Source organism: Sparus aurata, chromosome 7 (assembly GCF_900880675.1).
Source record: "Sparus aurata chromosome 7, fSpaAur1.1, whole genome shotgun sequence".
Classification (NCBI taxonomy): Eukaryota; Metazoa; Chordata; class Actinopteri; order Spariformes; family Sparidae; genus Sparus; species Sparus aurata.
The window spans coordinates 16,749,534-16,772,240 of NC_044193.1; the positions used below are offsets into that span (position 1 = coordinate 16,749,534).

The 22,707-nt window shown below is 40.7% G+C and overlaps 1 protein-coding gene across 3 annotated transcripts; it reads left to right on the forward strand.

Annotated features, from left to right (window-relative positions):
* Positions 1 to 17,270: 17,270 nt before the first annotated feature.
* Positions 17,271 to 22,583, forward strand: LOC115584796 (uncharacterized). 3 transcript variants are annotated; one of them, XR_003984615.1, is made up of 5 exons: positions 17,271 to 17,461; positions 18,732 to 19,072; positions 19,160 to 19,234; positions 19,325 to 20,878; positions 20,969 to 22,583. XR_003984615.1 is itself a non-coding variant. In XM_030422543.1 (4 exons), exons 2-4 carry the CDS (start codon positions 18,757 to 18,759, stop codon positions 19,603 to 19,605), a joined length of 669 nt encoding a protein of 222 aa, XP_030278403.1. In that variant the 5' UTR covers positions 17,271 to 17,461; positions 18,732 to 18,756; the 3' UTR covers positions 19,606 to 20,637. The 3 variants fall into 3 exon arrangements, 2 of the variants coding, with proteins under 2 accessions (XP_030278403.1, XP_030278402.1); XM_030422543.1 differs by lacking the exon at positions 20,969 to 22,583 and having other exon boundaries at positions 19,163 to 19,234; positions 19,325 to 20,637; XM_030422542.1 differs by lacking the exon at positions 20,969 to 22,583 and having other exon boundaries at positions 17,289 to 17,461; positions 18,223 to 19,072; positions 19,325 to 20,637.
* Positions 22,584 to 22,707: the final 124 nt, after the last annotated feature.

Below are 22,707 nucleotides of genomic sequence, written 5' to 3' on the forward strand. Positions count from 1 at the left end.
ATACTGTAGGAAAGTAAAAGCCTTCGAGCGGGGCAAGTTTTTAAAGGTGTGACGATGACCCCGTTTATATTTACATTTAATAAACATTAACCTTACAGACCTTGCATAACATCCATATATTCCCACCTATGAGTATAATAAACACAGTTTAAATAACTTTGATCCCCCGAGACATTCTTCCGGACAGAAATGTCTTATTTCTCCTCACATCATCTCCATTGGTTATATTCCTTCATATGTACATGTTTGTGTGTGTGTGTGTGTGTGTGTGTGTGTGTGTTTGTATTTGTGTAACCATAGACGACCTTTCATCAATATTGGGATGAACTTTGATGAATATACCATCCAGGTCGATAGCATTTGGGCCAGACATTGCTCAATACCAGCTATACCTTAGTCGTGGCTCGGTCTATATCAGAGAGCAGCAGGGACAGAAATGGAGGAAACAGATAGATGTGAAATATGCAGGTATGGCCTAGGTCTTTGGATTGAATAATTGATCAGGATGGGTCGATGGTGATATGTATCATTGTTGTTTGATAAGCTATAGCATCTGAAGATAGCCCCAGAGAAAATCCATAGGTAGGGCTAGACTATTGATTAGCTCATATTTTATAGAAGGTTGCTCTGATGACAGCTGAATGTGTGTCAGTGAGTTGTTCTGAATAATGTCATTCATCAGAATGAATCAATAGGGAATACTCCTATGTCCCATTCTGTTTGATTAAATTCTTAATTACCTAGGAGACGTTAGGCTTCTTCAAGCAATATTGAGTCATATAGTTCAGGTGTTTTACTGTTTCTGTGCGGGGGAAAACAGTTGGCTGCACATCAATACCTATAAGTACTACTGAGATGCTCTGCTCAAGAACATCTCTTCTTGTTGCACATTATTTTAAAATAGTATTTCCTAAAAATAAAATAAAAATATGGTCCAAAATCATTCAAGTTTTTGTTTCCAATTTTCTCAGTGAAGTCCTCAAAGCATGTGAACTTCTCTTTCGGATTCAGGCTCAGTTGACGAGTACAAGCCGCCTTTTGGAGCAGATTGCCTGGATAATAGACACCACAACAGACACTGCTTGAATTAATTGCGACATATTGTTTTTTAAGTGAAGATTCACATAATCTCTTTTTGCTTTTCCATACCCGAGGGTCATTACCTCACAAAATAATGCATGAAAAATAATACAGACAATATGTCCTCATGGTGGTTATAGGAATCAGATCCCTGGCAGGGCTTTAGGGCGACATCTGCTCTTGAGTTTTCACCATAATGACGGGCTTATGAAAGCTCTGTCCTGAACATTTTGACTCTGCAATGGATGTAGAAGCAGACAATGAGCCCTCCGCCATCTGGGAATCACAACAAGTCCGTTTTCTGACGCTCGCACACGCTCGCTGCGTTGGAAATGATCTGAAGAGGTTCTTCAAACAGCCATGCAACATACTGGGAACAGACATGTGCTGCTGCATCTGCTGATCTGCTGCCTTTGGTTCTCATATCTGGCAGCAAACAAGAGACTGGATTCACTGTTACACTTTTCAGGGAAACATTAAAGTGTCTGCGTGTGTGTGTGTGTGTGTGTGTGTGGTTTTCTCATCTGACATCACACAGGCAAGGCCGTACTTTATTCTGCCCCTCCGTCAATCTCTCACGGGGAAGTTTTAACTCATCGGAGCGTGAATATGTTAGAGTTTGAGCAAGGTGTTGAAATTTCTCCAAAAGCTGGGAAGTCTGGGTGAAATGGGATTGTCACTCTGACGTAAACTGAGATCACATTATGGTGTTACGCCAACACAGTGTTGGTAGGTTTAGATTTTACACACATACACACAGAAACAGACACACAAAACTGAATCTCCCTGTGTGCATTATGCAGCTTCAGTTTCTCTCCAGCACACAGAATTAGCTGAGGTTAATGTCTGCACCTCAGCTTCGGAAGAAAATGGAGAGTACTGTGCATCGGTGCATCACTGTGTGTGTGTGTGTGTGTGTGTGTGTGTGTGTGTGTGTGTGTGTGTGTGTAGGAGCACGGCGGGGTTGACCATTTTCTCCTCTTCTGTAACTTCATTAAAGAAATATAAAATGGCAGGCCATTAGGGCAAACGCATTCACCAGCGCCTTATTGAGAGATGCTTTTAGAACAATCTAATTCACCACAAATTGTATGGCACTCCAACAGTCTCACACACACACACACACACACACACACACACACACACACTTCTCTAATCTTCCCAATATGACTGTAGCTGTGTGAGCTCAGTGAGAGCTGCAGGAGGAGGAGATGGGTGGCACCGTGTTTCCACAGTGATAAAGTGGCACCTCAAACATGGCCGTCTGTTCACCCTGCCCTCTTATTAAACAGACGGGAAGAGAACGAGGAAGAAGGCGAGGGACCAACAGAGATTGCGAAACAGACAAATTTGAACTTCATGCTCATTCTTCCTTCCCCGCAGCCTCCATGCTCTCTCGTCTCGTTGTGCTTTTCCATCCCTCCCCTCCTCTCCTCTGCTGCCTGAGTTATTAGAGATGAGAGGAAGTCATTCTCCGTGTGTGGTTATTAGTATTGATCTGAACGCCGTTCAACAGCCGTTTCCTGCTGATTTCCTCTCGTTCGCCCTCCCTCCCTTTCTTACTTCATATCCTTTAATAGTACCCCCACCCCCACCCATCCATCTTAGCTCTCAAGCTGCTATACAGTGAAGTTTTAACATAGTGCTTTGTCTGCTGCATCTGACTGATTTACTGGACATTATGTCTTTAATACTGCTACACACACACACACACACACACACACACACACACACACACGCGTGTACAACTAACTGACCACAGAAACAATAAATTAGTATTTTATTGACCGGTAAAGATTGAACACATGCACACATCCACTTCATTTCTGCTGTTTGCTCACCATGCAGTCACACACACACACACACACACACACACACACACACACACACACATCTATTATTGAAACGATCGCAATTTACTACAGGGTCCTCTGACTCTCCTCACATGGAGGCATGTAACACTCTGCCTGGTTTGTTGCTGCTGACTCTGTTGTTTGCAGACTTACAATAAACACAATGACATTTCACTGATTGGCATGTAAAAGGCAAAAATTTGTAAATTGTCCTCTAATTTAGATAATGTAACAATGTCATCTTTAGTCAGACTTTTTCACTCGGCATTGTCTGATGAATTAATGGTCACATCCATTTTTGCTGCTTTTACTGCTTTTGTTATCTATATTCTGTTTTCATACTTGTCGTGACACATTTTAATCGCTATTCATATCCTGTTTTATACGTATTGTTTTTTATGCAAATTATTTTGCTTTTATATCTATATCACTTTTATATGCATGTGTGTACCTTAATCCTGCTATATTGTTGGCTGTTAGATATTTTATTACATTTTTCATTCTGTTTCTGTATCTATTTCTATTTAACATTCTATTGCTTTATTAATTACAAATTATTGCCTCATAATACGAATATTAACTTGGCTTTAGTAAAAGTTATGACACGGACTCTTGTAAATCACTTGACCGGCAATATGATCTCATAGTTGGCATGATTACACTGGACAACCACTTTTTATTCCTTTTCTACCTTTTACAACTATTAAGCGTGAAACCCACAGGGCCAACCGTTGGCCATCTGAAGGGTTTGGGGAGACTCGGACAAGTTCGGGAACAAATCTGTGTGTGTGTTCAGCTGCGTTGGAAGCTTTTGGAACCGCGTGGACAGCATCTGCTCCGATTCAACTTGCAAAGTCTGAGAACGTTGGCTGTTGGCCATCTGAGCCATTTGATACTCTGATTGGTTGTGTGCTAGCTGTATGACCATTCTGATTGGTGGTGTGCTAGCAAGTCAGCACAGTGTGTGGGAGGGGTGGAATACTGTGTGCGCTTTGTTTTTCTATGCACTCCGTTCCGTCATTTCCTGTTTTCATGTTTGGATTACTGGCACGAGACTAGTGCCACCCGATGTTATGCATCTCGCGCAAGCACAGAACGTAAACGCTACTGTGGAGTTGGTAGCCGTCGAAGCGGTATGTTCAATGCAACTTTTCTGCCAAACGAGCCAGGCAAAAGGCAACAGAGTGGTCGGATAGAGGCATTTGGCCATTGGTTTGAGTCTGGGCAGTGTGTGGGGGCCTTTACACCACCCCAGTCTCTGCCGATCCACTAGAGGTCAGTGTTTATGAGGGTGCAGTACCAGCAGGGGGAGTTAGTGATCGAAAAAGCAAGTGGACACAATTCAAAGAGCCAGAAATTCCATGTCAGAAGGTGGTAGGGGATGGCTTTTCTCAGGTGACCAGGTTTTGGGTCCTGTGTGTTGAACAGTTAGTGGTGACTGTTTCAAAGAAGGAGACCTCGGGACAAATTTCTGTTTGTGCTGACAAAAACAGTACATTTCGGACGAGAAGTTGGGACGTCTCCGGCCATGACTGCGCAGTATTTTAAGCGAATCCATGGTCTTTTCCTAAACTTAACGTTTTTTTGTTTTTTTTTGTTTAACATTATATTGAAAATGTGACCTGATGTAGCATGTCTGTTATTGTTAACTTGATGATGGAAGAGACCATGTTTTTTTCACAGGTAGACAAGGCCAAACACAACGGTGTGGTTGGTCATGATATCATGTTGATGTCACTGTCTTTTTACATCTTTATGCCATATATACGCTTATCTATTACTTAATCTAGTGGAGCCTCCCAACCAAAACATTTCAAATGAGTCTAACATCTTGAATAGGGTTAGAACTATCTGAGATATTCACTGTACAATAACCAATTATTATAATTATGATTATTATCAATAACTTTTTTAAGAATGAAAACGGAGGGATTTCTTTGTTGAACAAATGCTTTATTATAAAAATAATACATGATATAAATGTGAACTATTTACAACATTTACAGTATTTTACAATACCTCAATGACCTTACATAAGCAAATGTACATGGTGTGATAATTATCAACTTTTTATACACAGTATACCGTGAAAAAGATGTATTGCCACAACCCTGGCCTTGAATCTTGAATTTTGCAACTTCAAACTCCAAACCACTTGAATGTGCATATACACAAAAAGACATATACACATTCCAGTCTAAAGAGCACAGTGTGTGACTAAAAATGAAGGTGCACTGGTGCAAAGCTCATGATCAATGTCTCTGTATTATTAATGATGCATTTAAATAACACAGGTTGAGGCATGTGTATTATTGATAGTATTCATGCCTGTTCTCACCTCACACAGTGTGTCCCGTCAACATCAACTTCACTAGATGCTGACACACATGTGAGCCACGTCCAAATCACCCACAGATTGTGAATAGATTAACAAACAGATTAGATGATAGCGCTGGTGTGGCGTGTTTGTGTGGCCGCTGCATTATCGGCTTACCTTCTTTTTCGCCACTGGTAAACAGCTGACTCTGGCCCCCCTGACGGTTGACTGTGGACAGGAGTCACTGAACACTATCAATTTCAATCCCTCTTCACCACTGCTGTATTGTGACTCTAACCTCAACCTTTCAGCTATAACCTTAATCCTGCCACCAATCCGTTAGATCATTAGCTTTAGCATATTTAGTGCTATTGGCTTGCCCTTCATCTGTGACCATGTCTATTAGTCTTGGCCAATAGAGCAGCCAGCGGTAATGAAGACACACTACTTAATGGCTTGAGGAAGGGATGTAAACAAGGTCAAAAGTAAAACCAAAACAGATGATCACAAACAGAAGAAGATGACAGGAAACCATCATCATGGCCAGACAATAATGACTCTGTAAAAGCAACAGTAACAAACAAAGCTATTTGTAAAAGGAAAAGGGGAGCTTGAGGCCGTTCCGGGGGGAAATCATTCTGCCAGTTATGTTATCTACAGTTCAACTCTGCCTGTCCTCTGCTGCTGAGAGGCAAAGGAGCACAGTTGAATGTCTCTCCTAAGCTTTGTGCTGCTCAGTGACCACAAGGACACAGTTTTTAAAAAAAGTACAACTTATAAATAGAGGCAAGCTTCTGAGGGACAGAAGCAAGGACAGTCACTCGAACAAAACACACTGACACAGTCACACAAGCAGGCAGGGACTGACACAGGAGAGTGCCAAACACGGGCTGTGTTGTGCAATGACAGTGAAATCAGGAGACCAGTCCAATGAAATAAAGCAACCCAATCGCCAGAATAAATGTGAGCGAAGTATGTTTCTGTAAAACCACAGATAAATTGAAACGTTATGCTTTTGTGTTCCTTTAGGTTCAATATGTCTATATCTCCCTTGTCACAGCACTGTCCCAATGCTCTGATCTAAGTTTAGGCACAAAGCCCATTTTGTCAGGGTTAGGAAAACATCATGGTTTAGCTTAAAATACCTGTTTGGTCGCTACAAACACAGCTGGAAATGCTCCAAGGTCTCATTCAAAGCACCCAGTTTTGTTGCCAAAAACACAGCTGTAAATTGTCCCGAGGTCTCCTTAAAGATATTCAGTACTTTCACACTTACAAATGCAAGAAGGCACACTTGCACTGCGGTCACTAGTTTGGCAGCCTTCTCACCTGTAACTCCCAAAGCTCCACCTCCACCTTCAGATATGAAAGTCCGGTAAGAAACATGCTGTTTCTATGGCTTGCAGAAACATAAGCTGCTCTCATTTTATCCTGTCGACTAGGCTAAATAATAATAATATTATAATAATAGATAATATTATTATTTTAAGTAATTCGTCAGCAGACGTCTACAGAAAACTACATGAAAATAGACATTAAAGGTTCAAATCATATATCTCTCAATTATTTTAAAGTCTCTAAAGCTAGTGTCCATTGCTAAACCTTCAGAAACATGTGAACACTACAGTAATGTGCTAAGAATGTATGAAATTGCAATTAAATGAAATTGAAATTACTGCCTTTTGAACACACCTTTATATTCACTTTTTGATAGCTGTATGGATGATATAATCATTTATGATGAAGGGATATGTGAGACCAAGACCCAATACCAATACATCCCTTGTCCCTTTTTAGGGGAGGATTTGTGCATGACAGGCCCACATTTTGCTGTATGTACACCATGCAATTGTACAGTGAAATTGCTGCACTAGGAACCACGACTCTAATGTCAGAGCAGACTGGCAGGGTAGGAGCACTGTTTGCTAATGTTAGCCAAAAAAGCTCCACTAAAAATAGCTTACGGTAACGAAGCATGTGTTATTTGACGACTTGACTGATTAGCATGAAGTTGTGAACAAATTGTGTGCTTCCATTCGTCTCTGTCTCAATCAGATAAGGCAAGTGGTATTGTGATAATACAAGGATTGCCACACCACAGGGGAAGACGCCATGTTGGAAACGTCAGGCCTTAACATAAACGGAGTACTCACAGTATGAACTGGATAGAAATATCCATATTGGTGATGAGACAGTTGAGCACAGGTGAAGATCTGGATGGATGTGATGCGGAGCAGCGGAAGAACCCATGAACAGCTGGTAAGTGAGCATGAAGAAAGTCGTCAGGATTCAACTTTGGCTAAGCTCCATTAGTGAGGTAAAGGTGTGCCACAAATACAAAATGACCAGAGATTTAAGTGAATTTTGAATGGGGAGCCGATGCTCCCGAATAGATGTAACTGCCCTGTAATTCTGTGCCAGCTTGGTCTCTTGGGACAATCTGGTCAAAGCACATCTTCTGATCAACAACAGAATCATTGGAAAATGTATGTTGATTTTTTTGATTCCATTCCCTCTGTTGTACTGGGTCTTTAACACTCAAATCATGACATTATGTTCATATGTATTACATGCCACTTTATGCATTGTCGTTCCTGTATGCACACTGCACAGTATTCACTAGATATGATCATCTAGAATGTCATATCGCTTCAGAAACGACTACAGACACACACACACTCACACATGCTTCTTTCACGTGGCCCATCAGTGTGAATATCAATATACAGACACACAAGCACCCAATTATCAAGATCTAAGTGGCTGCTATATTTAGAAAATGCAGCGCGATACAGAATCAGAAGATTCTGACTTCATTTTTTTTTTCTTTTTTTGCAGTCTGTGAAAACAGAATCGTCATGCTCTGCAGCAACAGCGGCGCTCTGGATTGATGACAAACCTGTATAAGAGCCTCTTGTGTTCGTGGCTGCCTACCAGAGCAAAGTGCTGAGTTACATATCTGTCTCTCATTTGTATGTGTTCTCTCTCTGTCTCTCTCCCTCCTGCTCCCTCTCACTTTGAATGTGAATGATATTCAGTTGCACGTTAATCCGCCCTGGATATTAATTACAGTCTCCATTAACATTTAATAAATACTTCCCAGGTGGGCTTGCTGCTGAGTGAACTGAGAGCCTTATCAAATATTAGGCCTTTAATTGGCCTTTCACTCCAATGAATGGCTTTTTAATTAGCGTGCAGTTATCATCCCTCCACCAACCACAGGGCCAGGCTGATCAGCACGCGCAGATGTGCCAGTTTTGCTGAGTGAGGGCATCTTAATGACCTGAGGTAGGCCACTCGTTTGCATAATACTCGGTTCCCGTGGCCAAGGGAGGGATAGTGCAATCTGTGGGTAGCAGGCCACAGCCAGCCACTAAGTGATTGTCTGGTTATAGCAGGGAGATCTATTGGGATACAGAAGTAAGACAAAGCGTACGAGCAGATGCGGGTGCAGAGAGAACACACACAAGGAAGCTCCTACACACTGGCTCAAGCGACTCGGACCAATATACTAGACATGTTTTAAATTCATGTAAATTCCCAGTTACTCATTCATTCATTGTCCTACTGCTCAGTTTCTCGACGACATCCAAGCATGCACTGATTGGAAAACAACACGGACAGGAAAACAGACAAACACCCACAATGACTACAGTCCAGTCCACCTGACCTACGTGTGTCTGTATTGTGCAAGAAAACGTAAAGGTCCATTGTGTGGGATTTTGACAAAGTCGGTGAGAGATCCTCTTTTCTGACCGCTTGTCCCTGTTTACTTTATCTTACATGTTGGACCATGTTATTTTCTACGTTCATCTATGTGCTTGCGTTATGTTTCAGTTCGCTTCAAAGCACTTGAGTAAGTGAAAGCAAACATACAGCTATAAGTCGGTCTCATATCTTATCTTTATTATGTCGTAGGTCTGAATACTGTTTGATTGTTTATTCCTATGTTCAGAGCCACCATCCAGGACTATTTAGGATGGTCCAACCCAGCATTTCCTGGTTTGAAGCTTAATTGGCGAAGTTTCAGGAGCAGGACCACACCTCAACAGCGCCAACTTCCGCATTTCTATAAATAACCACCTGACCCTCTCCTCTGCTTCGCTCTCATATTCTGCACCCCTCCCCCCCCACCCCATTTCTCTCTCCCCGTTTCTTCTTTCTCTCTTCTCCTTCGTAGGTCCATGAGGGGGTCCGTCGCTGCCCGGGAGCAGCGGCGGATTCTCTACAAGAATCCCCACAACGCACTCGAAGAACTCAAAAGAACCAAGATCTTCGACACTTCGTTTTCCTTTGTCACTAATAAATCCTTAAACGCATCTCGTTGACGGTGTGGTCCTTGCTAGTGAATTGTTTGTTTTTTTGTGGCGTCGTGCTGACATCACTGGGGTTAGCGATGTGGAGGCTTTTCTTGTCAGTAGGGATGATTCATGATGGTTGTTTGACACATGACAAAGTAACATGTTATGATTTCTTACCTTTTGTACAGCTAATTATTAATGTAATGAGTTTGAAAATTAGTTAAACAATGTTGTGTAATTTTCCTGGCATTAAGGGTACTGTAGTGGCTATCTTTAGTCTTCGTTACTGATTAGTTTAACTTCCTTACTACTTTAACTACATAATATGGATGACATACATGTTTAGTCTATAGTAAAACAACCGCGCAGCCGTCCGCTCGTTTGTCCAACCTCATTGCCATTCAAACCAGACTGCTCCACAAGGATTTAGGTGCAGAAATTAAATTTAATGTTCATAATTTTGTTTTCATTACCTTAAAACTAAGAATCATTGTGTTTTTGTTACCTTAGAATTAGTCTTTTATGTCCTCAGAGGAAGCAGGTTCTCTTCCACAGAGTCACCATGCTCTAGTGGGCCTTTAAAATTTGGTTGTTTTTTTAGTGGCCACCTTTGGGAGGGGCAGACAGTGGGTGCAAAGTCAGTTGCAATCTTTAACCTCACTGGATGCCATGAATCCTACACACTGGGCCTTTAAGTAAATATATGCAGAACAAGAAAACCCAGAAGGGCTCAGGAATTCTAAGACACAGTCCTGAAAAAAGAGACGTATTCAAGAGTTTTCTTACCATTGAAGAGGAGCCAGCAACGTAAGGTGAGATGAGGTTGAAGTTTGGCTAGATGAATCACCCCAATAAAGCAGCTTTATTGTTTATTTTAGAGGCTTTTCAGCAATTCCGAGAAGCAAATATCTGTGACAGGCAGTTATGAAACGCTCAGATTTACAGATATCGACTTTTGTAACAAAATACAAGCAATCAGCGACTTGGTCTCAAAATATCTGCATCAGCATGAGCCGTCAAAGATCAATATTGCTCAACCTATAAAATGAGGAAATTCACAATAAATATGGAGACAATGATGAATTAAAATACTCATGCATATTTGATTAGAAATGACTGTTTTTCCCCCAACTTCAATCTGTTTTTTCAGGGCTTTCAAGCAAAGAGTTTTTTCAATCGAATCAGTGACTTCCTCCCACTGGGGACTGATGCAACACTCAAATGTGAATCACTGCCATATCCGGACTACCACCAATTATTATACACACACACACACACCCATAAACCCAGGCAGAAATACACATATTCACACCAGTATGCAGAGAAAACGCAGCAGGAGAGAGTGACGGTTGTCACAAACACTTAAAATCAGAGAGACGTAGACGCCACCACGAAGCTTTGAATGTTCGCACAAACACTTTCACACTTACAGCACACGCACACACACATGCACTCACATAAATCACTCAAAGTCATGAGTCTCTCCCTTGTCTCCCATTGCTTTAATTAGCTCATATAGAGCCAGGCATGTTGAAAAGCATGAGGAAGAAACACACCCAGCATGCATGAGCTGGACTTCTTTAACCCAGTCAGAAAAGTCGATGTTTTCCAGCACCAATGGGATTATTAGGATGTTGTAACTGCAGCAGAAATGAGTGTCTGAAGGTAATACTGGTATTCAGGGGGGCTTACAGGAAAGAATGAAAGACCATTCGCTCCAGTCATATAATTTTTACGGTGGCAACAAACTAAAAGCATTGGGTTTGGTTCTGTCACAAACAGCACTGTTTTCCTGTATTAATCAGGAGAATGAAGTTCACGGGATTCTGTTTGTTGATGATGAACACTGAGGATAATTTAAGCCTTGAAACTGTTAATCATTACATGATGGAAATATAGCTGAAAGCACTGCAAGCAGTGGGTTCAATAAAATTCTATTATTTGCAATATCTGTATTTCTCTTTATACCTGCCAAATGTTTACGACGACTCAACGTAAAATCTAATAAAGGAATACTTTCTGGAGCTTTTTCAATGACGATAAAAAACTTATTCCCATTTCAAATGAGTATGTGTATGTAGATGAGTGCGTTATGTTAGCAGAGTGCATACAGTGATGTAATGTAAAAAGTACTCAACTACAATTTTGTGGTACTCGCACTTTCCATTTTCAGTTAGTTTATACTTTCACTCCAGGTAAATATTGTGCTGTGTACTCCACTATGTTTATTTGATAACTTAACCTTGTAGTTACTTTACAGATTTCATGCTGCATCATGCTTTGTAATATTCCCATATTATTGAGCTTTGAATAGGAGCGCGGGCAGGTGGCAGCGTATTCTCAAAATATGATGACTGTATGTGATACAGTGACGGTAGAGAGATCAGCAGCATGTGCGTCTGTTTGTCAATTACATCCACCATTCTATGGACCGCTGAATTTAACATAAGAAGCCTGTGCTCACAACCAAGCTTGGATCAACAAGACTCTCGTACTAACTTTAATGAGATACATGTCCTCCAACTAACTGTGTTCTGTAAGCACATTAGATAACATTAAATAGTTTGAACACAGATGGTACAAGTTGCGAATGAACAACAAATGTTCTTGAGTTGATTAGGGGTTTACACGCAGACCAGCCATTTACAGGTACAATTTCCTTGAAAAAACCAGGAAAGGAGTAAAAACGACGATATACCTGCTAACTGACCTTTTCTTTACTGAAATATCTAATCAGATATAGAACATTCAGCAGTAAGAAGACATTCTAGTCAGTTTTTCCCTTAAGTTTAAACAAGTCTGGTGTTGTCTTCATTGTTCATGTTGCTGTAAATCCACAAGGACCCTAAATGCATTAGCAGATGTTAGCTGATGTTCAGTCAGTGTCGTGGAGAGTAACGGATCAATAGGTTAGGTGTGATGTCGTCCAAAAACATCACAGATTCACTCCACTTCTTACACACAGAGGTCACCAAGTTTAGAACAGTCCAGACCGAATCCCCTAAGCTCAGAGCGTGTGGGTCCATTTCTCTCCCTCGGGGAGCTCTGTAAAACTGGCTCGCCTTTTCTTTACCAGAGGGACCTTGTGTCCCTCAACCCAATGACAGAGATGTTTTGGGTTGAGGGAGGTCTGAGCTTAATGGTGGAAATTATACAAAAGGTATGTCTAAATGAAGAGCTGAATGAGGGAACCAGCTGAAAGCATTCCAGATGATGCTTTAGAATGATAAGAGCTCCCTCTAGAGGATCGGACACACACGTCCTTTTATTCCCTCTCCTTTCCCGTTCACTCTGTCTTTGATGTGATGATGCAGATTTCCCCTGGTCCAGGGATTTGGCTGGATGAATCCTGTACACAGGGCCTCGGGGGTCTGAGGATACAGGGTGTTGTGTGCTGTACAGATTGTAAGGTCCCCTTGAGGCCCATTTGTGATTTCTGATATTGGGCCAAATAAATAAAACTGACTCTACTTGACAGAATACTGACGTCACTGAATTACAGCAGGTATGACATGACATGCACACACACACACGCACACACACACACACACACACACACACACACACATATAGACACTCACACACACACGTCTCCCTTTGTCCTGCAGCCACTTCATAGCTTTAATGCACAATCTGAGAATTTGTCTGCTCTGTCAGTCAGACTCACTGTCTTTTCCACTCATTCGACTTAAAGGAAGGAAAATGCCGGTGTGTTTGCCATTCTTGAGTATCCTCTCTAATGTAAGGGGGGTCTGAGGAGCACGCACACACACGCAGGAATGCACGCACACTTAAATTATTTACACTTCTATCAACGTTAATGGATCCGTCAATTACATTATGTGCTCAAATTGTAAGCCCTCTGCAAACTGTCTTTTTCCCATAATGTACAACAGCTTCATGCATAGTTGATCTGAGAGAATGTATATGACATCCTCAGTGATAATGGATGGTCATGTCCGGTGTTACAGCGTATTACACCCGTCTTTCCTCTAATAGTAAGGTTGATATAATCTCAGGCGGCATTACTCCAGCGCTCTGAGATGAGCCTCGCCGAAATCTCTTTTTCTACTCTGTACTTTTCTGCACTTTCTTCCTTCATAATACTAAATCTGGCCCCTTTTCACGCAGGGAAACCAAAGCTCTCCATCTACAGTATGTGTCCACTCTACCGTGAATAGCTGCTTTCCCCTGCCCTCTCTCTGACCGTCTCAAAGGTGTCTGTGTCTTTCTTCGGTGGCGTCTCCCTCTGTTCTGCTGCCCTGCTCCTTTCCTTTCTCACTCTGGTCTTTCATATATAATGCATGTTAAACAAACAGACATGTCACACTCACTCAGATGCATGGCTGTCCCCTAGCTGCAGCTCCATCCACCCTGAGATGAGGAGGGTCACGTCTCAAAGGCCCCACTGTGTGCCGGGCTGCAGTCAGCTACAGCAAATACAAACTGTACATTCTACAGGGGGAAAATCAATGTTGCTCCCATTGCTGAGTCTATCTATACAAAGATTAGACATTTTATGCTCCTTTTCAGGTACATGATTCTATTTTGGGTTACAACTAGAACAGGTTTAAATGCTTTGCTGCTCAAGAGTGAGTCATACTCAGAGTGCATGCATGGAGTGATGGAATGTAAAAAGTACAAAAAGTAAAAAGCACCATCTGTTTTAGCTCCCATCTCTTTAAGGCCCCGCTTCCAAATACCCAGTCTCCTCTGATTGGTCCACTCACACACACCTGAGCCAGCACCGCTCACCGTGTCTCTGGTCAGCTCTGTTGTGTTTTCAGCAGAATAAGTCTCCTTTAAGGTGAAACATAATGCCAGTTCTGTAAGTGGAGCAGAATCATTTCAACAAATGAGCTTCCTGTTTGTGAAGTGGATACCAATTCAAGGACAACGTGTCTCTTTTATCAAGTTTTTTACCACAGCTTCAAAAGGAAATCTGTTCATGTGCGTTTTGTATCTTTGAATACACGTAAAATTCTACTCATGTATTGTAAAGAACACACAAAGCATTGTTTGATCCGTTCAAATGAACTCCTTTTGTCCCTCGTGGTTCAGAATGCTAAAAGACTGCCAGTAAGAAAGTCTGTTACTTTACATGTAAATCTAATTTTTCTGTTCAGGCATGGAGGGGATAAACTGCCGCGCCTGGCTCACTCTTGAATAGTATACATGCATAAATAAATACACACACACACACACACACACACACACCCTCATCACGAAAATCCCAATTTTCCAGGTGCACAGGTCTGTAGAATGGAGCCGGAGCCACTCAAAGGGAAACTGCTTTCTTCTCCATCAGCACGGCAGAGCGTCCGAGCTATTATACCATCCACCACTAGCATGCACACACAAATGGAGTTTACCACTTGACAGAGAGTGCGATGGGGCCTGAAAAGCACAAGGGTATGAGTGGGATCGTGCTCGATCAGCGGCAAAGTAAGTTCATTTTCATATTCCACACAGAGTATGCTCCACTTGTGTTGCAGTGATATAATGCAAGATGACTAAGTGCACATTTCACAGGCACATTATACAGCACTTGGAGTTGAAAGCTACCTAGAGTGTCAACATGTGTGCGTGTTTCCTTCAGTTCTCCACATCAGTAGATCACTGCTGCTTCAGCTTTGTGCAAAGTATCTGAACATAATGCAAATTCACAGCATAATAAAGTCATTAGGAGTACATAAATGTGTGTGAATCGTGCGTTCTGCTGCTCAGCCTCACCTGGGTGGTGAGAATAAATAATAAGAACAAATGATGGTTCCCTCTCCTCTTTCCACCCACTGCAGGCAGAGAGAAAACTGGATTTATTCAGACAGCTAATACACACAGTGACTCAGAGTGTATACTGTGTGTGGATGAAATGGGCTCGAGAGGCTTTCCCTCTCGCACAAAGCAAATATCGGTCCAGGAATAAGATATTGATTTGTCATTTCCCAGAGCTGGGGCTGAGTAAACGAGCTAGGCAGATGTGTGACCGCTGGTCGCTGATAATTGTTGTCCGGTAACAGTCAGAGGCCTTTCCTCTGAAACAATACACTGAACTCACATGTGCTGTGTATTCTACATCATCATCATCCACATGGCCTCACATGCACCTGCAAATACTCAATGAACACACACACACACACACACACACACACACATACACACACACACACAGACATCTTCTACTTGGTATTCATGCAGCAAATCTTTTTTACTGCTCAAACAAAAACAATCAAATATTTATTTCCGTGTTTACGGAATTCCACTGCCACAGTAGGAAAAACAACACATTTATCTGCTTCGACATGAATGTTTGAGCATCTTGTGTCGAGGAGGTGTGCCCAGACGGAGCAGCCATTTAGTTTGACAATATAAATGAGTAACAACAAGGGGGAGTGTTGGTCTCCTTGTTCCGACATTTGAGTTCTTTTAGCGAAACAGAATCACATTAACGATGTATGAGTAATTAAACACTTTGAGAACATTGCTGCCACTGCTCTACTTTTAATTTATACCACAAATGTCATACATTCCATGGTTGAGTAAATAACCATGTCCACATTCTTTTATAAAGCTCTACATATGAAATTCATGGATTATAGGAATGCGAAGAAGAACCAAAGACAAACGGACAAAAAAAAAAAAAACCTTAATCAAATCCTTCTGTAAAGGCATATGGGACATTTTCTATATTTTTAGCTCTTTGTGTCGTTCCAAAATATCCATGGTGACCTTACATCCAAAAAATGTCAATTTTCCGCATAACAATATTTTGTTTTACATTGCATTATAACACTTATATCAGGTTATCATAATGATACATTGCTATTATTATACTTTTATATTTTAGTAAATGTAACATTCTCTTAGATTTCCATAATCTATAGTATTGCAATATTACTGTATTGAGTTGGTATTTTACATATACTACACATATCATACTATTTTGAATGTTGTACTCATAATTCATTCCTATCCGTGTTGTAAAAAGTATCCAAAAGGCAAGATATTATGTTGAATGCCGAAATCTCCTTTTCTACTCTGTACTTTTCTGCACATTCTTCCTTCATAATACTAAATCTGGCCATTTTTCGCAGGGAAACCGAAGCTCTCCATCTACAGTATGTGTCCACTCTACCGTGAATAGCTGCTTTCCCCTGCCCTCTCTCTGACCGTCTCAAAGGTGTAGAAGATATTATGTTAAAATGTTACTTTGGTGAAGGTGAAAGTCTGAAAGTATCTGATATCAAATGTGAAAGCACATGTAACATATATTTACTTTTATGCAGTGGTGGAAAGAGTACTGAAAATCTCTACTGATAAATGTACTTACTTACATGCCATCACTGATACCTATAGCTATTTATTTCATTGTACATGTAGCACATTTTCAGTCACCTCCCTGATTTCTTCTAATCATCTGGTCTCATATTCTCATATTTTTTACTCGTGTATTTTATTTGTGTAGTTATTAGTTTGTCTTCCTACCTCTCAGTCTGTCTCTGTGCTGCTGTCACATGGGATTTTACCAACAGTGATCAATAAAGTCTCATCTTAAATTAATTTAATCATTGTGTAATTGCAGTTTTTCTTATACGTGAGATATTCTGCTTCTGACTCCTTCTCGCGATAAAGTGCTGTGTGTAATCATTTCCACCAGATGGCACCAAATCCTCACAGCCGCGTCAGACCACTGCAGTTAAGCCCTCCGTCCACTGGAGGGAAGCACACAGACATAAACACCAAAACTTCAGTCTGAAGGAAAGAACAAGCAGCGGCGGGAGGAGAGAAGTCTGATGTCTGTGATCAAAATCATGTAAACAGAGGGAGTGTTTTCTGTCTGTCTGCAAAAAGCTGCTTTTGTCGAATTTAGTTTTTCTTTTTTTTTGTTACTCCAGCTGTTACAGTTTATGGTAAGAGAGTCTTATGGCAATGCGTTGTGTTTGTAAAAGTCGTATGTGGTGTGCGGGTAGGAAACGAGGAAGTCCGGACATAAACCCAAACATACTGTGGTCATGTAGTTTCATTATGTTAAAAAACATTACTTCAAAATAACAAACTTAAACACATTGATTTAAGTTTATCTGAGGATTCTTGTTCTCAGCTGTTTGAATGAACTTAGAGTCAAACATTGTTGACTTGATCCAGACTCATAGTTTACAGCAGTCGGTCTATACGTCACCTTTAATAGACAAGACTCATCTATCCATATCTCATATCTCATCTCATCACTCATATCCAATCCATCTATTCCATTATCTATGTAATCTGTAAACTAGTGGTATTGTCCAAAGTTTTTCTTTCATTTCCATCCTTGTTTTTCATGATCAAAATGTGCTTTGGCGACACACAATGTCATGCCAATAAAATCTCTTGAATTGACTTGAACTGACAATAATGTGTTTTGAAGAGAGGGCTGTAGCCAACACTTCAGAAATAAAATAGATCAAAGAAAACAATTAGTTATTCCTGTAACTGTACATTTTTATGCTCTTTACAGTGTGTTTGTCAATATGAGTCCAAGATAGGCAGCAACACATTTACATGGTTGCAGACGTACAACAAAAATACAACAATTAAAGTAAAATATCGAGACATTCATCAACAGAAAAAAACATTCACAGCCAGATGTCCTTTATTCCAAATCATGTATAATCACTTTAATTGTTTTCAGTGAGACCAGCTCTTGGAGTTCCAGACAAGTAGTAAGTCCTCGTATTGTACTTTTATTTTGAAGGATGTAGTCCCGTAGACAGGATCGAAGCAGACCAAGAAACGCCTTGTGAATGAAAATGTACCGAATTCTTGTCAGCAGGTTGACAATGCATTTTCAGATATTCCACCGTGTTTTTCAATTGATTATTCAGCCAAAGACAGAAGAAAATTTCAACCCATAAATGAACATATGGAGACCAAATCTTCCCACACGCACGATTAATATTATAATAGGGAAATAATTCATCCTTTATTTGTGTATTTATTGGGATAAAGTTGGTCAAATGGAGTGTACTGAGTCTAAGAACATACTAGGTACTTCTAAATTCTGGTTACAGCAACATGTAACCCTAAAATATTACAGTATGCAGTAATGAAATGTGACCAAGAAAATAACTGAGTTTTATTGAACTGCCACAACGTATTGGTTCCCAACTTTCTCCGATATGATTGTGTTATTTTCTTCAGGAGCTGATTTAAGTGTCGTCCAGTCATGGCTGAGGAACCAGCAGCAGAAGTCCGGCTCCTCAGAGGCCAGAAGGCCAAGCTCATAGAAATTCTAAGTGCTGATGCCGACTTTGTCCTGCAGCATGCGGACTCTCGATGTCTGCTGTCTCATCAAGGCTACCAGCAGGTGAAAGCTTGCCGTGTTCCCAGCGAGAAGGTGACCGAGCTGCTTGATCACGTCCTCCAGAGAGGGCCTGATGCAGCACACGGCCTGCTGGAACTGCTGAAGGACCAGGCCCTGCAGGAAACCTTCCCCATGCTTTGCTTTGTGAAGGATCTGCAAGTCAACACACTGTCGTCAGGTAGAACAAAGTCTGCTCCGTATGTGTTTATTGTGAAAGGGTGTTAGACTTCTATGTTAGATATGAACATTTTCTCTGTTTACAAAGAAGAAACATCAAGAAAGAGACGAGCAGCCTCTGATTCACAAGTGGACATTCCATCCAAACAGATCTGCAAAAATGGTGAGTCACACTACACTCTAATAACAATAATCCTCTATAACCATTTTTTACAGCGCCACCTTCGTTATCTGCCTCTGTCTCATTTTACAGGCTCCCGCTTGGTGAAGGAGAAGCAGCTGATGACCGTGGCTCGTAACTTTGGTAGGTCGTGGAGGGAGATTGGCAGACTGGCTCTGAACGTCCCCTCTGTGAAGCTGGAGCAGCTAGAGGAAGACCATTCTCTCCATGTGGAGCGGGTGTTTGCCATGCTGCGTTACTGGAGGGCCTGCCAGAGGGAAAACGCCACCGCTGCTCACCTGCACTACCTGCTCAGTCAGGATGACTGGGCACTGCCACCTGAAAGCATCGACTTCCTGTTGGAGAAAGACTGAGGCCTTCACTGTGTGGTACCTGCTGAGACTGAAACTCTTTTGAAGGTGTTCTTTTTCCTGGAAAATGAGGGTAAAGAGACTGTCCTTACATTTCATGGAAAAACACTCTTGAAGACTTTACAACTTTATGGAATTTACCCACAGCAACATATTGTACTTTGTCTCTTGTTCAGAGACAGTAACGTACCTCTCTATGATAGTGCAGCTTTTATTAGGATAATATAGATAACCTCAAAGAAGTGTTTGTCTTTTTTATTGATTGTATCTGTAGTATTGATTTTTATTATCCTGTCATTCAAAGAAGAATTGGGAAAACAGCAGAGCATGCTTTAATGTTATGCCTTGAATATAATGTGAATATAACATAAAATCTGTCACCAAGTCAGGAGTCATCAGTTTGCTCTGCAGCTCAGAGGAAAATATTGCGCTTTTTACTGCACAACATTTATTTGAAAGTTGTAGTTACTAATTACTTTTCAGTTTAAAAGTTTACCCGCAAAACATCTAACAATATATGATGCATTGTTTTACTATTAGGTGAACCAACTTTTATTAGGTATCTTTAATTGTCTCGTGAATTATTAATAACACTCAAATGAGTCTCTGCACACTACTAATGCAAATACTATACCATATATTTTTTTGCATAATATTGTTTTGTGCTTTTACTTGTAATGGAGTACTTTAGTACTGACACTTTATTTAAATGTATGTAATGCACATGTTTGCCTCCTGTATATAATGTACAGAGCATATAGTCCTTTCTATATTTTATCTTTTATATCTTATCGAAATCTTTTTTACTATCTTTTAGTATTTTTAAGTCTTGTACTTATTGTATGTCTGTCTACCTGCTACTGTGACAAGTGAATTTCCCTGTTGTGGGATGAATAAAAGTCTAAATTCTAAAAAAAAAAAAAAAAAAAAAGTCTTTAAGATTACGGTAATGTCATTTGAACTTAAACAAAAGATCTGAATACTTGTGTAATGTGTAATTAAATGTGCTGCAGTAGGAAATACAACCTTTAAAATGATCTGGCATTTTGTGTGTAAACTGCAGCTTCACATATGAGGTGGCCCCGGTGTTTGTGCTAATGGAGAATGAGGTCCTGAGAGGGCTGCGGCAGCTGGTCGGCTGGACGGAGGGTGACGGTATCTTCTGCCCCGGGGGTTCTACCTCTAACCTCTGTTTACAAAGAAGAATCATCAAGAAAGAGACGAGCAGCCTCTGATTCACAAGTGGACATTCCATCCAAACAGATCTGCAAAAATGGTGAGTCACACTACACTCTAATAACAATAATCCTCTATAACCATTTTATACAGCGCCACCCTCGTTATCTGCCTCTGTCTCATTTCACAGGCTCTCGCTTGGTGAAGAAGTAGCTGATGACCGTGGCTCGTAACTCTGGTAGGTCATGGAGGGAGACTGGCAGACTGGCTCTGAACGTCCCCTCTGGGAAGCTGGAGCAGATAGAGGAAGACCATTCTCTCCATGTGGAGCGGTCGTTTGCCATGCTGCGTTACTGGAGGGCCCGCCAGAGGGAAAACGCCACCGCTGCTCACCTGCACTACCTGCTTAGTCAGGATGACTGGGCACTGCCACCCGAAAGCATCGACCTCCTGTTGGAGAAAGACTGAGGCCTTCACTGTGTGGTACCTGCTGAGACTGAAACTCTTTTGAGGGTGTTCTTTTTCCTGGAAAATGAGGGTAAAGAGACTGTCCTTACATTTCATGGAAAAACACTCTTGAAGACTTTACAACTTTATGGAATTTACCCACAGCAACATATTGTACTTTGTCTCTTGTTCAGAGACAGTAGCGAACCTAATCGTTATACTGCCTCTCTATGATAGTGCAGCTTTTATTAGGATAATATAGATAACCTCAAAGTGTTTGTGCAGAGCATACCTTGAATGTTATGCCTTGAATATAATGCGAATATAACAAGGGATTGGAGCACAAGGGGCATAAGTGACATTTTCAGAATTTTACAGGAGAGCTAGAACAAACTTTTCATCGATTGTAATTACTTGATTAAAAACAACACTTGTATGAATTCTTTAGAGCACTAAATGCGTAAATGCACTTGACCTGCACTTACGCCTTTTGTGCGCCAAGCTCAGAGCACTTACGCCTATGTCGCTCCAAACTCAATTGAAGTTTTTCACTTACACCTTTTTGTTTTCAACCTTTATTTTAAAATGTGACTATTATTGGGACCATATTTTTTTACCATTTGACTTTAAAATGATGTATAAAACTTATTTTTGCCCAAGATGTCACTTACTATTACTATTACTTACTTGTGCTCCAAACCCTACCAAGTCAGGTGTCATCAGTTTGCTCTGCAGCTCAGAGGAAAATATTGCGCTTTTTACTGCACAACATTTATTTAAAAGTTGTAGTTATTTATTACTTTTCAGTTTAAGAGTTTACCCGCAAAACATCGAACAATATATGATGCATTGTTTTACTATTAGGTGAACCAACTTTTATTAAGTATCTTTAATTGTCTCGTGAATTATCGATAACACTCTCAAATGAGTGTCTCTGCACACTACTAATACAAATACTAAACCATATTTTTTTTTGGGATAATATTGTTTTGTGCTTTTACTTGTTATGGAGTACTTTAGTACTGACATTTTATTTAAATGTATGTAATGCACATGTTTGCCTCCTGTATATAATGCACATAGCATATACTCCTTTCTATATTTTATCTTTTCTATCTTATCGAAATCTTTTTTAGTATCTTTCAGTATTGTTAAATCTTGTACTTATTGTATGTCTGTCCACCTGCTACTGTGACATGTGAATTTCCCCGTTGTGGATGAATAAAAGTCTAAAGTCTAGGAAAAAAAAAAAGTCTTTAAGATTAGGGTAATGTCATTTAAACTTAAACAAAAGATCTGAGTACTTGTGTAATGTGTAATTAAATGTGCTGCAGTAGGAAATACAACCTTTAAAATAATCTGGCATTTTGTGTGTAAACTGCAGCTTCACATATGAGGTGGCCCCGGTGTTTGTGCTGATGGAGACTAAGGTCCTGAGAGGGCTGCGGCAGCTGCAATGGCGATTCCGGGGGGTTCGCCGGG